We start from the raw sequence: 19183 nt of genomic DNA on the forward strand, positions 1-19183 counted from the left end.
TAGGGAAAACTTGGCATATCAGTACAATAATTAAGGAGTTAGTTGTAGGAAAAACAAATTTTACATGTTTGAGGTAATGCAACATGCATAAATAAGTGTAGCTACCTAGTTGATGCTGGTAAGAGTCTTACTCCAGTCCACACCTGGATATTTGATAATGCATGCAAATATAAGCTTTTAACACATGCCATGAGAAATTAACAACACAACTTTGAAACTGAAATTAATATTAATGCACGTAGAAGCTTTTTTCAGCCAAAACCTAAAAAAGGTGCTACAAATCTATATAAGTAAAACACAAATTTATATTGATTCGTAATAAACATAAAATTTTACCCTGTATGATACAACAGTTTGCAGAATACTGGCACAAGACAATATTTAACCTTGGCCTACAATCAAGCATCACTCCATTAGTAGAATTTAGTAATTTAAGGTATCAGGGGTAGGTATAAGCTTAACAGAAACTGCCAAGGAAGTCGTGCATTTGTGAGAGATATACCCACGTACTTTCTTCCTCATTGTGAAGACCTGCACATATACCTAACTTAGATGAAGTTTTCTTTCTAAAGCTTGTCTTGGAGCTGTCGGCCTCATTTGGTAATGCCAGTGCTGATGCATTTATAGCAATAGCAAAAGCTAAGATACACACTAAAGAAAGGCCTTTCTATTAACAATTCTGAGCCATCATTTAACTTTCAGGTAAAATACCACAGGATTTGTTCACAGAAATTAATTTATCAGAAATGAAAAATTATCGAAGTTTTATGGTTTGATTGATGTTATCTCCAAAACGTTATATAACATTTATTCAAACTAAAAAGTGGATAAAAGCAGGAAAAAAGAGTATCCTAAAAACAGGAGTACTGATGTTATTTTCAGCTAGCAACTTTTCCTCTTCAATTCAGTAGGTATCAGGAGAGAGCTTTGCAAACATGTAATTTCTCTGCACAATCCAACTAATACCTAAAATTTTATCTCCTTCCCATTGTAATTTATCCTGCAATGCTAGTGCACAAATGGCATTCAGATTCTGAATTCCAAAACCTGAAATACAGTCGTAACAATTTCGTTTAAGCAATGCTGAGGTTGCTTGTATTTGATGTTTTGGAACCTTGGCCAACGTACTTTAGGAAAGAAAAATGACTTGCATTTGACATTGGAGTGGCCTGCAATCAACTACCACTGCAATCAGATTCACTCCCAAACAAAACTAACTGACAACAAAAGAGTGCTAAATGATAGAAAAGAGCAAGAGAAGTGACAGACTGCAAAAATATAAATAAAATCTTTAAAAGGTACAAAAACATTCAGAGAAAAAGAAAATTATCAAAGTACAACACTATGTATGGTTAATGCGAAAATTTATCCTGAAAGAACTGGGGCACTAAAAGAAAACAAAACCTTCTGCTATCTCACTGTATGAAAAAAAACCTTGAACAAAACATGCCTAAAACACAGTTTCTAGTTCACTAGCTATCAAGATCAAATCTTGATGCATATTGGTTATTCATTTGAAGTATCACTACTACAGCTGTCACATTATCCATCTTTTACTAGTATTTTTCTCCTCCTTCTCCCATGTCCTTTGCTATGTGCAACTTGCAAAACGGATGTAGCTACCACAGTAAAGCTTTCAGAAAAGGAGCATTAGTGGCATTTAGATGATGTGTTTTCTTTTCCTTTCTTTTGCTTTACCAGTTGCAGGCATCCTAACAAACTAACAGTGGAACAGGTCTCATTTCAAAGGCTGATCGTTTAACATACACTCAAGTGCCCTTCATGTTTTTATTCTTTGCAATACAAACCCCTTATAAACAAGCAGTGTGTTACAGCAGTATTAATGATAAAATACCAAAGTGGCATTTAGAACTTTACAGATGTAGGAACCTCACTGGCAAAGCCACAAATCAAACACAGGACTGGGAATGTATAGGGGCTTTTATTTTTGTTAAACGGTCATAGTGATAAACATGCAAGTATAATAATTAGTATGTTGTTTTGAACTGCCATGTTACTTAATTTTCAACCCAAACTTCTCACAAACACCCATTTCATCTTGTGGACACTACCTATTTGAGGATGGAAACATAATTTCTGCTGCATATTACACGTTAAGAGTGCTGAATTACAAAGGTTTTGATCTGTTTGGAGAAAAAGGTAGAGATGGTGGGTAGATCTTTTCTGGGAAGAGTTACTACCCCATATGCAAACTGACTGGGTAGAACACAGCAGTTCGTGTAGTAAATGAAGTACTCTCCACCTGGTAACAAGGAGATAACATCTCGACACATACGTACAAACACATTTTAAAAGTTAGATCCAAATTAAACTGAATTAAAAAACCCTTCACATCAGGTCCTAAATGAACAAAACAGTTTCTCAGAAGTAACACAGTTGAAACATTAAAAATCCAAGAAAAATACTCTGCTTGGGTTTTTCCACAAGGTGTTATGACAAAGAGCTCTTACTAGTAGGTAATCACAGTTCTTCAACAGAACTAGCAGACTTCAAAGTAGTGCAGAAGAGCAAATTCCACCTTAGCACCACCCCACCTTAAAGCACTCCTAGCTATAGCTCTTTCATGGAAAGCCACAATCTCAGAGGAAACCATTTAAAACACAGTAACAAATACACCTTTTGGACAATACAAAAACAAAAAACACAACACACTTTTCTGGAGCAGAGCAGCCAAGCGGGAACTGTGAAAGAAGGAATGGCCAATACAGACTCTAGTTAAGGCAACACATGGACTATCAAACTCACTCATTCTGCCAACTTAATGATTCAGCTTAAACAGCTGGTAGTTCTCCTCCAGACTTCTGTCAGAGCAGAGTACATCTATGGAGTGCTTTTGAAAATCCTGCCTCTTGCAAGGTAATCTTTTCCTCTGCATACAAGAACTACAATGAAATTCAGCAAAGACTGATACATTAAAGAAAAGATGACAGTGGTTTTGTGGAAAAACCAACCAATAAACTCCAAAAAAGCTAGACACAAACCACTTAGCATTTTCCTTTGAATAAAATAAATATTTTTTCATATACTAAAGGTAAAGATAAGTACCACAGTTTAAGTACTTATTTAGCAAAACGCTCTCACTTCATTTTAAAAATAATTTCATTAAGTCCAATAGAAAATGGTAAAAAATATCCACACAATGGTGTGTTTTCAACTAGATTGAACAAATTAAGCAGCAGAATCTGACCCTTCAATAAATCTGTTCAAAGTTGATCCTATTTCACAAACAGGCTTCCACTTTATAAATTATGGATCGTTAACTTCGGAACATGCCAGTGTGCAAGATTCATCAGGTACATTTGGAGACTCATTCATGACTGACCAAGGTTAGCAGCAGTTTTCAAGAACTACAGCCACGAGATGTAGGCAGGCCGGTTCCATTGTGCTTACTGTATCAGCAAACACTTGTTACTAGCTTAAACTCTTTAACGGGAATTACTTTCACTCCCTCAAGTAACTCACCATAACTCCAACAGAAATTTGAGTTTCCAGTTACCTACCTGTGAACATAATGCAACTGATGAACGGAATCAATAGCTATCACCATTTCAGCCAAATAAAAACGAGCCATATCTTCAGGTAGTCTGTCCTCAAACTTGCTGAGTAGTGTGAGCAGGTCTCCTCCAACATAGTAATCCATGACCAGGTACTATGGAGTGGGAATGAAAAAAAAAAAAAAAAAAAGAGCAGAAAAAGAACAATTGGAGTAATCCATGACCAGGGTATATGGAGGGGGAAAAAAAAAAAAAAAAAAAAAGAGCAGAAAAAGAACAATTGGAGTGAATCAGAGACTAAAACCTAACTGAAACAAAAATTTACTGATTTACTGCAAAAATCATTATGAACGTTTAAAATAGCTAATCAAGATGTTTAGGTGTTCTGAAAACAGAAGTTGATTCAGCCTCGTTTTAGTGTTTAACCTACCTGAATATTTTTCATATTTATACCTCTCCAAATACATTAACCCTCATGACAAAATAGTATGAGATTCATCTACTGTCCCACCACCAAACATAAAATATTCACGTTCTTTGGACTCCCTGATAAATACAACAACCTTTGATTGAACGCAAAAGGAGTAACGGATTAAAGCGCAGACCTATAAAAATGCAAACAACTGTGTCAGCTTGGGATCTCATTTAAGGGCCCTAATTTCCCAGGTTTCCTCTTCCCTTTCTTCCTACCATCTTCTTTTCCCATTAAACAAACAATTTTGGAGAGCAAAATTTTTAGACTACTCAATTAAGGCAAAGATTGAGAGAATTCCAGTGGCTCACAGTACAATTCCAGATACTGCTGGCATTGTGCAGAACACCATGATCTGCCAAGATGCAATGGAAGGTCTCACCTTCTCTAATTGAAATTATGGAGAAAAATGTTTTATTTATGTTTTATTAATAACAGAATCTGTTTGCCATTGAATCAGGTGCAAAGACTTTAAAGAGATGAGGGCCTCCCTGCGTTTTACTGTATTATGACAGAACAAAATGCCACTTCCTTTAGAAACATGGTCAAAATGACTGGAAAAGTAAACTTAAGAAAAGTGGGAAACTCACGATTAGTATCTTTATAGCTTAGCTTAGTTTGTTTTAATTGTGGAACAGCAACTGGAAGGGCAAATGAGGAAAAGAAAAAAACTGAACTAATTATAACTAACAAACTAATTATAAGCAATCTAATTTAACACCCACTGCTATGACATTACTTTCAAACATTATTATGGACAGACTAATTAGAATAATTTCCCACTAAAGTATATAGTATCTGAAAGCTTTTGCCTATAGTTGCAATTTCTCCTTCCAAGAAGGCAGCATATATCCACATTTGAAGTACTGAGTCTTAACAATAGGGTATAACGAATGACAAATAATAAAAAAATACTCAAGATGCAGTAATGTGTATCCCAACACGATTCTTTGAAACTTTGATAAAGCAATTTAAAGAGACTTTTATAATTTAGTTCTCCCATCTGTTCAAGTCTTTCCCACCTTTAGAAAAAGAAATTAAAACATGTGAAAAAAGTTCTGCAAAACTGTACCAGTTACAAGGAAGATTTGAGGCAGGCAGCAATCTTACACCTGTTTCTTTCCCCCTCATACTTTCCATAACAAAAAGATAATGACCAAAAATTTTAACAGCTTGATGTAGAATAACCTGGGCATTCTCATCAATTCCAAGAGCATGAAGTAAGTACAAAATACCTTTCCACAGAATTTTGAATGTGCTCCCAATCAAACTTTCATCTGTTGCTTTGTGACATTAATAGTAAGCTGCTTAAATTAGGCTCACAAGCCTCACATAAGATAATATCTTTTATTCAGTGGTGCTCCTACACCCCCCCTGAAAAAACATCTACAGCATTAGCTTCTCACGTTTTACAGTTTTAGAAGATACATTTAGTCTTCAGAACTTAATAATAACTGATTCACTGTATAGAGATCTACAAGAGCTTAACCTACTGCTTTGACAGTATATTGGAAAAAACCTCTTAAGATCTTTAAAGCGGATGTAGGATCTCTGCGCTCATTCTTCAGCATTTTTAAAACCAGTACAACTCAGTTACTGGATATACCAAAACAACAGAATTCTGGCTCTTACAACACAGGACTCTGCATTTCCCATTTTGCAAGAGCAACACAATAGCCTGAAGACAAGGAAACCTTCAACCCCTCCAGTCTGCCAACACTTAAACTGTAACTCACAGTACTGTACTGTGCACTTGAAGTTAAACACATGCACGGGAATCAAAGTTAAGTTTAAGAACTGACTTTTTAATTAAAGAATTTGGTCAATGCATAGCATCCATCCAATGTCAAAGATCCACGTCCTTAAAAACAACACTTGTTTTCTTAAAAAGCTTTAAAAGTACTCTCTAAATGTACAGAAATCAGACCTATTCAAGACAAAGAAAAAGCACAGATTTAAGGACACTAAATTCTAGTAACTAGTGAAAGTTTAATATGGGTATTTAATTGTAACTTTTTCCTCATATTAGCTTCTTTTGGCAAGTCTTTCAAAATACTTGAAAACTAAATGACATTAAATACTAAAGAGATACTTTAACCCACAATTACAGCTTCCAACTCTTATTTATGAACACTTAACAGCATTCTTCCATGCTGCAAGAACTTTTTATTGCCTTATGACATCTTTGTGGGTTTAAGTCCTCAAAAAAGCAAAGACCAATCAAAAGGAACTGCTGTTTCAAAAGAAGGCTAACTGTAAAACGGTAATTAGCAATGTTAATCACAAAAATAAATACAAAATTTATATGACGAATTCTAAGAAAGAAGATGCAGATAGACCAAGATATCTTGGTCTATCCGCAGATAGACAAATGCAAAGTGGTTTAGAAAACAAAGCTGCTTTCCTGAAATATTTATAGAAAACTTGAAAATTTTCTGACCACTGCCCACCTTTCACAATCTTATGCAGAAAATCACTGTTCCTCACAAGGTCTGTTCAGTCCAGAACACAGAATTAACAAACAAACAATGTTTGTCTCAAACCACAACTAAGAATCTGCATTTCCATCCATATATACATAAAAACAACACTCACCAAGTAGTTTTCATCCTGGAATGCATAATGTAGTGTTGTGATCCACTGGTTATCTCCATTCACTAACACATCTCTCTCTTCTCGAAAACAGGCTGTCTGAGGGGGAGAAAAATCATTATACGCTTTAAGTAAAATACATAAAGAAATACGTTTAGCAAGTTGACTATGTTTTAACATTGTATTTTGGGGAAAAAAAATCAAAACTGCCTCTCAGTTAAAAGTCATTTACTACACTCTCCAAACACGTCAACATTTATGAAAAAAAACCAGGTATCAGAAAAGTCCACATTCTTCAAATTTGAACAGTTACACTTCTCTATACTGTTACATGATGCAAAAGGAGAAATGAACTGCTTCTTCCCATAGTTTAAAAACCCCAAGACAGAATTTCATCTTTTTTATTCACATAGATGTGGAAATCAGGTATCCATAATGACAGGAAAGTAATGTAAGATTGAAGAAAACAATCAATTAATGGTATTGTGTAATTACAACTGCAATAGGAAATTGAAGAACTAGAATCTGGAGACTTCTGTCATTGTTTTATCTCATCTTGCACTTGAATTTTCACATAAGCAAGGTTCTTTTCATTTGTAGGTAGCTGCCAGTAACTTCCACGTAGTCATAATTTGGTAATCATTAACCCATTGGTGTTTTCTCCACACTTTCTGCTCAGGAAAAGTAGGACAGAACTGAGTATTGCTCTTGCCAGATAGATGTAAGCTGTTGAGAAGACATCCAGAAGGACCTCTCCTCATTATACTGGCAAGAAACACAGGAGGAAAAAGGTGCCTTCATAGCAAGTGGAACAGAAAACTGCCAAGAATTGCTAAGAAATACCTAAGAGAAGAAGGAGAACACAGGTTTGTGTGAAACAAAAGAAGATTAAAACGTGAGGAAGATAACCAACTGGAAAGCAGCGAGGCAGTGAATTCAATGGAGGTGTTGCAACCTGCCCCAAGGAGTGAATAAAACACTTCTGCCTTGAGGAAGGGAACAGATGAGAAGCCAAAATGAAACTACAGCAAAAAAACATAATAAACGTTTTGAAGAGACAGAAGTTAAGTGACTATCACAAGAAAACAAATAGCAAAGCAACACACAATTTTCTTCAGAAAAAGGTCTAAAAGGTAGTGTAAAAGGAAGAATAATAATTGTATGGGCTCTATTTACAGGGCAGATGGAGAGTCAGAGGAAAAACATAGACCATAATCTCTTCCAGCACACTCTGCTGCTTCAAATACGCTACATCGATTTGAACCATGCTCTGTCTTCCTTCTTAGGAGACAGCTACATTTAAAGGAAATCCAAGCCTTTTCTTTCTACTTTTTCAACTTCATTTCCAAAAGCAATAGGCAAATACCAGAACTCTGACATGGTTATTGTTGGCTATGAGATTCGGAGAGTGAATAATGAAAAGCAAAATACCATTTTAGATGGTGCTATCCACAGGAATACAAGCAGTAAAAACAGAGCAGAAAACAGCTCCCTCCTCCAAGCACATAAACCACACCAAGTCTTGTTTCGGTGAATACAGTGTGTAAGAATAATGCAGATCAGGAAAAAGAAAGATTATGTACTTTAATCATAGCACCAGGCATGAGATAAATCAATGAAATTTGAGGAATAACAGAACATACTTTAAACAAATGCCCTCAAAGGTTATTAAATGAAAAATGGGCTTGGAGGTGGGAGAAGGAGAAAGGATGGTCTCTTCAGAAGGAAGACAAGCCGTTCTGTGCTTCAGCTTGAATTTTTTCTTTTCTTGTTTGCAAACTCTTGACACATTCAGAGATAGATACTTTGAACTCTAGTTTTCACAAGGATAAATGACATGTAGTTTCTCTGCTTGTTATGACACAATTCACAGGATTAGTTACTAGAGAGTTTATATAATTCCATGTGGTTTTGCCTTGATTTAACAAAAGACGATGCATTTCTTGAGCACTCCAGACACCCACCTCTGGGCAGTATGCCTAGAGCTGACAGCAACGGCTATTACCACAGAAGATCACAGCTGAGACAGTAACAGCCAAAAAGACTTAAGTGGTTCATGGACTTTACATTGATTTGTAAAAAGAAAAAAGAAGAAAGATGGTAGCAGTGGTTCTTGTCATTACTGTAACATAGCTCAAAAAAGTTGTTTGTTTTGGTTTTTTAAAATTAAGCCCTTTATTGTGCCTTTTATTACTTCAACATTACACTTCTTCCCTAGGCACAGCCTCCTTGAATTGTCGGCCAAGACCTCCCGAGGTCATGTGATCCCACTCTGTCACAGCAAAGCCAACTCAGTGCTATGGTTATATCTATACTGTTATCATGGTGTTCAACCAGCAAAGAATCTGGGCTCCTCAGCTCTGTGGTGCTCACATCCTTACAGCTCAGAGTTAGCACCTTCCAGAAGTGCTGACTGCTTCCATGCTGCACAATATTTGTCCTGGGCTCTCCTGAGCCTCATCTGGCACCACCGTGGCACACATGTTAACTGTAAGAGACTGTCATCACTCAGAGTAACAGGTTTGGGAGTCTAACGGCAAGCTGTCGCACACTTTCAGGTACTCCTTGTATCAGTAAACATTTCCAGTTCTGCATCACATCTCTGGGTTTTCAATAGCGGCAAGTATTTGCAAAACTTCTGCTTTTTATAATGCAAAAGAGAACACCGACCTCACAACCTGTGTAAGTTCACTGTAACAAAGTTCTTGCATACCATTACTCTCAGAGCTTGTAGTTGTCAACTTCACATGACATTTGCAAGCCTCTTTCAAGTACACGCTTCCTTTCTGCTTCTACAAATGACTCCCACTTCCCACTGAGTTGATACTGGGAACAACTGATTTCTGCCATTCACACACACCCCTACCTATACGCTCATCTAGCGGTTTTGGACTGTATGATTTTCCCGTATATTTCGGTGTTAGTGCAGCACATTGCTAAGGAGCCAATACAGGTCATTTTCCCTAGCAGCAGTAACAAGTGAGATGCATTCATCAACGTTTAAAAATGACAGGTTACAGTTGTTGAAGGTCATGCTTGGTAATGCATTTTCACTCCAGATGGTTCTCTTTCCACTGCATACCCATGGGTTACAAACACACGTAAAAACATAGCTGTAATTCTTTTTAGGCTAACGGTTCAGACTTTCAGAAATTCAGCTGGACCCATGGGAAGAGTATTTTTAATACCTTGCATAGAGAAAACTCTTTCAAACCTATTTATAACTGTATTTTAATGGGAAGAAATAGCTTTTAAACTGACTGTAAAAGGGTACATTTAAAAATAGAGTGGGACTTTATTTCTGGTCTTTTCTTTTTCACTGAAATATTAAAACATACAGTAATGACATCTGTCTTGGAGATAAATACCTCTTTGTATCAAGACTAATGCCAGATTACTCAGATTCTGAATAACTTCTGGGTAAAGAGGAAACACATTGTGTAAGTCTAACCACAATCTGCATTCTATTTGTACTTCTTAATGTGATAACGTTTTCATTAAAAGAGGCAGGATGTGCACACCTTAGAAATTGGCTTTATTTTGCCTGGATACATTTTTTCTAAGAAGTGTGATGGTTTCCCATTGATCTCATTTCCTAACAAGATATAATTAGAACATAGATGCAGAAATCAGAATAAATGTGGAAGCAACTGAACAGCAAGGCAGTCTGACAGTAGCAAAGTCGGAATTTCAAATTACAGATAAAATTCAATCAGACAAGTTGGAAGAGACACCAAGATAGTGTCCAAACTAAGGAAAACCCAATGGCCAATGCAACTTTCTATGTGTAACAATCTGAGTTAGACTTTTTGGGTCTGCTTTTTCAGGCAGTTTATTTTTAGTGTGCACAGATAAAGAATTTCAAAGCCATTTAAAGAGTTAGATATATATGTTCTGCTTAAAATAAATACAGAAGTCTTCAGGTGTAGACTGCATTTTCTGAGTTTCTTTCCAAAAGAATCCAGGAAAATGTATCAAGGATTTTATGAATAGAGCAATTGCATAATTAAAGTAGGAACCTAAGGCAAAGCTGGGCTGGTAAAAGAGTTGTTCCACCTTTTTCAGAACACTGAATGGACTCAAGCTTTTGAGGCAGTTTTCAAAACAAATTTTTTGTAGATGAACATTCTTATGAAACACGTGCTCAGATTAATTTGAAACTTTTACCCTTCTGATTTTTCAATCTACAAATTGGACCTTGACTAAGTTCTACTTACTGATAAACTAACAGACTTGGTGAGTTGCCCAACCTAAGTCAAGATTCCATGCCATTTTAACCCTTCTGATGAACTGCTTTAAGCTTTTTGTAATATTAATCTTCGTGTTGTCAAGAAGTCGTGAGGCACCTCCTCAATCCCTCTATACACAGAGTCTTGTGGAAACAGAAGTAACAATTCAGCAGAGTAAGAGGGTGCATGATTGTAGAAAACATTACTGTAATCTTACTTCAGCTCTCTTCAGCATCTCCCACTTATTCAGTATCTTCATGGCAAAAACCTTATCTGCATTCTTCAGTTTTACTACGGCAACCTGGAAGAGATAAATGAAAGATAAGTTAAAACTTGAAAATGCATATTGTTTTCATTTTTTTTGAAACCTTGCAGGTTTAGAGTTCTCCAGTGTTTTGGACACTTTACTATCCACACAATGCCTTACCATCGCCATCAAGAAACAGTAACAGGCAACAGCACTGGAGATGCATTATGTGAGACTTCCAAGTCTATTTTAAGCTTTCAGTATGCATCATTTTTTTGAAGTGACTGTAGATGAACGATGGTATTTCTCACCACCACACTTCTTGCTTTCTCATACTATCATGAAGCTACCACTGGCTGAATGCTTTATGCTCCTGGACTTCAATCCTACACAATTTAAAAATTACAGAACCTCCAAGAAAAGACAACAATGTGGTAGTTTCTAAAACAAACCGAACAATATCTTTTAGGTTTTAGACACAGATTAGACTGTAGGGCTGCCATAAAACAACTTCCACTCCCATTTCAAATAATGTGCTACACTTTCTTCAAAGATATAGTAAAGTATTACTTCATGTTTTTCCACCTGAAGTTCCACGATCTCTCTATCATGTCTATTATCAGTGGCAGGGAAACAGGGAGATCCACATTTTCTAGACAAGTAAAACCTAGGAAACACAAGCTCCTGTTGCCTCTCATTGCTTCTGTAACATAGATACCACAGGTCTGTGTAATAATAAATTAACAAAGCTAACCAACACGGTCCTTTTCTGAGAATATTACAGTTTCGTTCAGCTGTAAAAAATGCTAACATGGAATATTTTTAGGAAAGAGGGATGGAAGAAGTTCACACAAATGTATTTGTGTAAACATTCAGTTCAGGTTTCCACGGGTATGGAAAACTCAGTATCTTACCCAAAATGGCCATGAATCTGCCACAGACTCAGAGATGCTGATCAGAACTAGACCAGACCACTACACTATCATTCCAACCACAGAAAAGTTCAACAATCAGTACATTTTAACAACCATTTTCCAACTATCCTATTTCACCTCTTCCCTTCCAAATAAATCTTAAGGCTTAAGCACACAGAAGTTTATTTCTGTGTGCATCTGTTTACAACATGCTGTCATGTTCATTATCATCACCTTCATCCTGCAGGCCAGTGACAAAAAATACTAATCCTACATTCCTTCCACCTCCTTCATAATCAGTAAACCAGGTATGTGTGAAGACAGTGAGAACAGAAAAGAAAATAAAGGATCAGACAGTTTGAAGGAAGTGTCATGCAAACCTCTTTCAACCATCTTCAAACATGTCGTCAGCTGCAGCAGCATCTTGGACATGGCAAAAGCACAGGCTGTAGGACTGCAGTACTCAGATGTCTAAACCGAAGCATGTCTGAAAGTGTACCTCTTGCTTAGCTATAGATTCACAGACAAAGCAGCTGTCACCTCCCATATGTGCAGCAACGCATTATCAGCCTTGCTCTTGACGCTACTGCCTTCTGGGGTTGCAGGGGGCTGGGAGTGAGGGTGAGATAAAAAGAAGACAGAAAGGAACTACATGTACTTGTTTAAACTAGTTTATGAACCGAAATTTTTCAAGGTTACTTAGTGCATAAAAAATTGAGGTTCAAGTCCAGACTTGGGATCCCTCAAGGCACTTTCAGACTTGAAACAGAAAAATAGATTGTTACTTTAGACTCTAATCTAATTTTAATTCATAAAGAATGTCTACTCTCCTGAGCATGGTACTCCAAGACAAAGCATCACTATTTCCTTCACCTTTGCAGTGATACATCATCCATGGATTTGAATCTTGACTCTGCTTTTACTTTCCTAGCTAAAACTAGCTTGAAACTCTGATAAGCCATACCTGAATCGATTCCTAATGAGAAATTGCAGGAGGAAGAAAGCCTTAACAGTGAATTAGTCAGCGTTCAAACTGTACCATATCCTAGATGACAGGGACCCTTCTGCATGATGCAGTCTGCGGTATGAAGCTACAATGTAATTCTGCCCTAAAGACACTAAGGGGTTTGCAACTGTTGCAGGAAAAATTAAAAGGTTTCTCCTAGAGCTAACTAGACTGCTGCTGCTGCTGCTGCCCCGCAGCTTAGAAAAAAAAAAAAGTAAGGTTTTCCCCATCATTAACCATTGTAGTACAGGCAGCCAGAGGCATAAGATAATACACGTATTTCAAGTCCAGCTTCACGATTTCATTTCTTGCCCATAGCAGGCTCAGTGAAAGGCTGTGCAATTCTGCAAAAGACTTGGTTCTTGGAAGACATATGCTAATTGCACAGCTGCCTAAATTTGCAGCAGTCTCCTACAGCATTCACTTGGACACAACCAGCAACCAGAAGAGCTCCAGCACTGCCTCTGGTTAAGAGCTGGAGTGCAGGGCTTCACAACAAGATCAACGGCTTGGTACCTTCCGCTAATGTGTAAGTCTTGAGGAGTTACTACAGAAGGAAAACAGACTCATGTTTGCCAGCTGTGTTTACAACCAGTCAGCAGCAGTCTTTTAGTCTGAGAAAGCTATTAATATTATTCCATATCAATAACCCCCACACCCACATGAAAAAAGACCACAAACATAATTACTGTTCTACAATTACAGCATCTTTTCAGGGGTGTCTCAGTGCTTTATGAAAGTAAATTCCAAAATGCTCATTTCAGGACTGTGAAAGAAAAACCTGACATTTCAGCAATAAGCAGCCTGATACGGTTTCTAATTTTAACATAAAATTGTGAGCCATGCTTACAGACACAGGCAGTGTTTACATATGCACACAGAGGTATACGCTATGTACACAAAGGCCCGAATACACCCAGCATGCTGTTTTCATCTTGCCCCTTCCCCAAAGAAGCTGTCAGACAGAAGAAAGGGTACTTGTTCCTGTCTACTTCTCCTGAAGTGTCTTGCTACAGGAATTTCTTAAAATTGAACTTTTAAAGGTTGAGGGTTTTTTAAATTTATATTTTCCTGTGAGCAGCCCAACAAAAAATGATTGGTATGTGCTGATGTAAACATCTTGGTTTAGTCAGACAGTTTTTTTTCCCCATCCTTCCAACAGTTTTCCATATTTCCCACAAACACCAGTACAGTCTGGCATGCTGTCAGACACCTTCTGCCCCAAACTCAGCTACTTGACTCTATGATACATGTCTGCACATTTCCTTTGCTTAAAAAGCAACAGCCCTATACAGAAAAAAGTTAGAACAGAAGCCATTGAAATAAAAAAAAAAAAAGGAAGAAAAAAGAAAAAAGAAATAAAGAAATAGAAAAAAGAGAGAGTCAGCACTGTTTTTCTTGTTCATCACTAATAGGCAGCCCTCAAGAAACAGGCAGAGGGAATATTACTGTTCATAAATGGATGCCAGACTTTAGGAGCAATGAGCTGGTTCTCAGAGCTACAAAATTAATCATCTTCCAAATATCAACAACATAAGATAGTATTTGCTTGCATATACAAGCACTGAAGTTTGGGGTTTTTTTATGCAGTAATAAAACGAACTGAAAATTTGTTATTAGCCAGAACCTTCAATAAGATGCTTTTACACTGTTGAGAGACACTGCTAAGAGCTGTTGCCCGCCTGCTTTAGCTTTCCCAGTAGTATTAACTCCCAAGTTTAAAGCCTTCTTGCTAAGAGTTGTTTGTTAAGTTTTTCAAACCATGCTGCCCAAAGCCAGCACAATGAAACACTTGATGCCCACGTTATTAATTTTACCAGCATAATCCTCCTCCTCCAAGCAAAACATCTGTGTTTTCTAAAGACAGCGCTCTCTTATATAAAATTTTGAAGTAGGTAAATGTATGCATGCAGAAGGACGGGGCATGTCATTAATTTGACAAAAAGGCAACATTCTCAGACTGGCAGCAAGCAGGCTAAGAAAAAGAAGACTAGGAACAACGAACTCTTACAGTTATAAGCAATAACTCGTTTAAACTACTTTTTGTCTACATGAAAAACTTGTAAAAACAAACTTGTAAAAACAAAAAGGGAAATATTTCTTGACTATGCAAATTGAAGAAATTGAGTAGCGTAAAATCAAAATAAGAACAAGTCTGAGACCGGGCCAAAGAAAACTTGAACTAACTTTGTAGTCTACAGAATTTTAGAATTATGTTGATTCAGGAGACAAAAATTACTCCTCCCAATAACCTAGAGCAGCCTTGGTCTCATTTTTAGTTTGCTGGAAAGAAAATACATTCTTCCAGATTTCTTCATCTGTCTCAGTAAAATACTGTAGTTTACTGAATCATACAACTATTTTTCAATTTAATATAGTTTTAGGTGGCATAAATAGCAGCAAAAATTGGTGGTCCTTTTTTCAACCTTGCTTGGCTATTTATTAGTTAGTTTAAAGGAAAATTACTAATTTCATACAGAACTTGTTTTCTTAGACATATGTATGTGCATGACTTGAAACTTGCCTTTTTTAAGCTAGTCAGAAAATTTAACACATATCCCTGCAAATATTTATTAAGTCCTACTGTGAGAACACACAAAACCCAAACATCTTCACTGATGGAAGTTCAATTTTCCCCTTACTGAAGATATTGTCAATGACATAGAGCCATGCTATCTTCCTCAGATAAGGAATTAGAAAGAAACACTGTTCCTAAAGAGGAAAACTAACCAGTCACAGAGTCTGACCTCAGGAGCGGATGGGGAAGGATATGCTTCCACTGTTCATGGGATGATTCACCACAAAGAAGCTTCATGAGAAAGAACTACAGGTTTTTTGTGGTTTAGCTGCTGGAGTTTGATGCTGATTTTGCAGACAAAAATTTCTTCTCTTAAAAACACAATAAGGCAGGTTTCGCATATGATTCGTCTGACAAGAAAGCACCCACATCAGTGATTTTTTTTTTTGCTTCTTATACAATCCATACATGAACTCAGCTGCAACTACTATGGCAACACCAAGAAAAGCTGATGTTTTAAGCAGAAATGTTTACATCGAAATGGAGGGTGCAACATTCCCTTTTTGGCAGAGGTTCAGACTAAAGATAAATTATCCATGAGTAACTTCAGCCTCCTTTATAAAAAGCATTACTCTAGATGGAGCAAAACTAACCAAAAGTGGTAAAATAGCTACATAAATACTACTCTTTTCTTGATATTTTTACAGTTGCTCAATGATGATATTTGCATGTAAGCATCAGAGTAAGGAGTCACATACATTTCAGTAAAAATTTCTGTTCCTTACATACTACCTATAGAAATCTATGCTTCCATAACCACAGACTTGTGAAGACATTTTCACACGATGCAAACACGTAAGCAAACCTGAAACCAACTCTTCCCTGTCACATGCCACAGAGCCTCCAGAGGTGCTCTCATACCAAAGAGAACTGCAACAAAAAACATTTCCAGTTCCAAAAGCAATGAAGATGTTGCTCAAAAAAAATCTTCTTTTTATACTTTGGTTTTCAGTTTAGATGTATTTTCAGACAGCATGGAGTACCTTCTGCAGAAGCTTTACATACTATCCCCATCTGTTGTGTATCTGCCTATCAAAAATTCAAGAAAATCAAAGCACAGGCATCTAATATAATTAAGAAAGAGGAGCAGAAAGCTAGCATTTATTTATTCAAGTTTCCTCAACCTACATATACACATGCTTAGTGTAATACCTATGATTAATAGTCTTGTCTGATGACTTAAAATAAGAGATTAATCAGAAGCAGCAAAAAATTGTACAGTTTGATACCAGTAGGTGAAAAAGAAACTCACATTTGCTCTTAAACTCTTTAAAAGAAATACAGGAAAAATATTCAAACGTTCATTAAAAATATGAAACTAAGTGACAGCAATAGAGAGATGTCTCTGTGCTCTTATAGTGTCAATATCAATATCTGGCTGTTTTAAGTTGCTGAAAACTACTTTCAGACTATTTAGTTAAGATGATTAGAAATGGCTTGATCTTTACACCATCAGTAAGTCACTGGCCTCCACCTGCTGACTGGAACAAATTACGGTCAAGCAAATGATTTATCATTAGACATTGAAACATGCTCTTTTAATCCATGTGAACTTGCCTTCTTTCAAAATTTAAAAGACTTAGAAAGAGCTATCCAAGAACGTGTAAATCAAAATGCACTTGCATCAAACATTAGGTGGGCCTACAATATCCATTATGTCCAAATAAGGTAAAAACCTGTACATCAGTATATTGATATTAACTGTCTCTCCCCAGTGCTGAAGATTTGTAAAAGCATTATTCAAACCCTTCCTTCCACGTTCTTCAGATACATACCTCCCCAAAGGCTCCTCGACCAATCACCTTCAGGATTTCAAAATCTTCTTTATGTAGTCGCATCTGTTTCACTTTAGATGTAAAAGGTTTGGCTGAAACAAAAGAAAATATCCATCATTTAAGAAAAAAAAAAAACAAAAACTTAAACAAGGTAACAGTGTGATAACAGATGCCCTGAAAATAGGCTGTTTTACTTATATACCTATACTAGCTAGTGTAGTATAATGAAGTTCAAAGCTAGAAGCAATGATCAGTAAGAACTAAGCCAAAAGTACCGTGAGAAAAAGTGTATGAAAGTAAGCTTGCTTTTGTTTTCTTTAAAGAAAAAAAAAAAAAAAAAAAAAAAAAAAAAAAAAAAAAAAAAAAAATCAAGCTGACTGTATTTTTCTATAGTCTTTTGAGTTCATAGACTTCCACTGCATCTGTGCTATATGCTGTTAACTCTTGCTGCAAAAGAAAAGTATAATATAAATGAAGAGTTCACTTTGGACAATATTAATTTCTCTGCCGAACAGCAAAAAACTATTGTATTCAATGAAAATTTAAAATGCTCATGAATGATAACTGGTAGTGCACTATTGGCCTATATGATGTATCACGCAATATTTTTTGAGACCCCTTCTTCAAGATAGGGGACAGTTAATAGAAAATTCTTGGCCTCCAGAAGCGAGAACTGTTGTACAGTGGAAAAATCCCAAGTATATAAAGCTAAGCTTCATTTCCCTCTTCTTTTTCCTGCTCTTTTATAACATCTTTAGAAGCCGTAAGCAAAATTAGGCATTGTGTTCCAGCCAGGTAACCCCAGTGTTGTTCAGAATGAAACAGTATCAGGAGGACTGTTCCCCTCTTTCAGCCCCATTTAGCAGTACAAGTAACCAGTCCCGGGGCATTAATAACATGCTCTCTGCATGCATGCAAAACTTCAAGTTCCCGATAACTCCAGCTCAATAACCATAAAACACAACCTTGGAAAAAAAAGAAAAAACCCCAAAACTTAAAATAATTAAGAAAAAGAGTTCTTTTAAAAATAATTGCTTTTCAATCATGTTTAATATTTTACACAAATGGTATCTATTACCAAAACAGAACTTCGGTAAATATGGTTCATAGAAGTTGCCCATAGAAAAAGGTTGAATAACCCAGTGTACACAGGACTGGATGGGACTAGAACACATTGAGTCTGATTTCTGGCTCAAAGGCCGTCTTTCTCAATGATCTAAACAAGCAGCTTCAGATGCTTCACCCACAGTTTCACATCTATAAAACGGGGACAGTATTTTTGCAACAGATAAGGCACGGACCACCAGATACTTGGATCAAGACACAAAAAAGCCCATCGTGAAGGAACAACTTTACATGGTCACTGTGCAATGGCACAGGGACCCACCTATGCCCACTTCTACCCACACAGAGGCGGATGGAACTAGTACAGCTTTATTTGCAATGAGGCAATGTCACACTGCAGAGCAATTTGTTCAGAATGATGTTTCCAAACAGAAGTGGGAACTGGTTTTCAAAATCTCCAAAAGCAAACAGTCCTACGTAACAACCAAGTGATATCTAGACACGTCAGAAATCCGATTTGGCTTCTCCTAGAATTGAGTATGTCTTTCTAATGTTATGAACTAATCCTGCTTAAAAAAAAATAAACACCGAACCCTAATACCCATCATTCAATTTAGAATTTTTATATTAACACACACCCTTTCAAGGCACTACAAAATCCTTGTCCAAAAGCCTACTGTCTACTATTCACCAAGTCAAGGCACAAGCCACCTGAAGTTTTAGTATCTAAAAACCCCACAAAAGTTCTTTATCCCAGTCCTTAAATTAGCACTGTAATTCACACCTTAAA

General features: G+C 36.6%; 1 protein-coding gene across 1 annotated transcript in view; it reads right to left on the minus strand.

Moving 5' to 3' along the window:
* The window catches only part of LOC104493543 (serine/threonine-protein kinase MRCK alpha), a gene marked incomplete at its 5' end in the record, with an annotated part of 70288 nt that extends 52868 nt beyond the window's left edge, over window positions 1-17420 (minus strand). The window contains 4 exons of the mRNA XM_010136250.1: window positions 3522-3670; window positions 6583-6678; window positions 11026-11109; window positions 17329-17420. Of these exons, the coding sequence (XP_010134552.1) occupies window positions 3522-3670; window positions 6583-6678; window positions 11026-11109; window positions 17329-17420 (421 nt within the window). The remainder of the gene's footprint in view (window positions 1-3521; window positions 3671-6582; window positions 6679-11025; window positions 11110-17328) is intronic.
* Between the last annotated feature and the right edge of the window lie 1763 nt (window positions 17421-19183).

Source organism: Buceros rhinoceros, unplaced genomic scaffold, assembly GCF_000710305.1.
Source record: "Buceros rhinoceros silvestris isolate BGI_N320 unplaced genomic scaffold, ASM71030v1 scaffold3695, whole genome shotgun sequence".
NCBI classification, from domain to species: Eukaryota; Metazoa; Chordata; class Aves; order Bucerotiformes; family Bucerotidae; genus Buceros; species Buceros rhinoceros.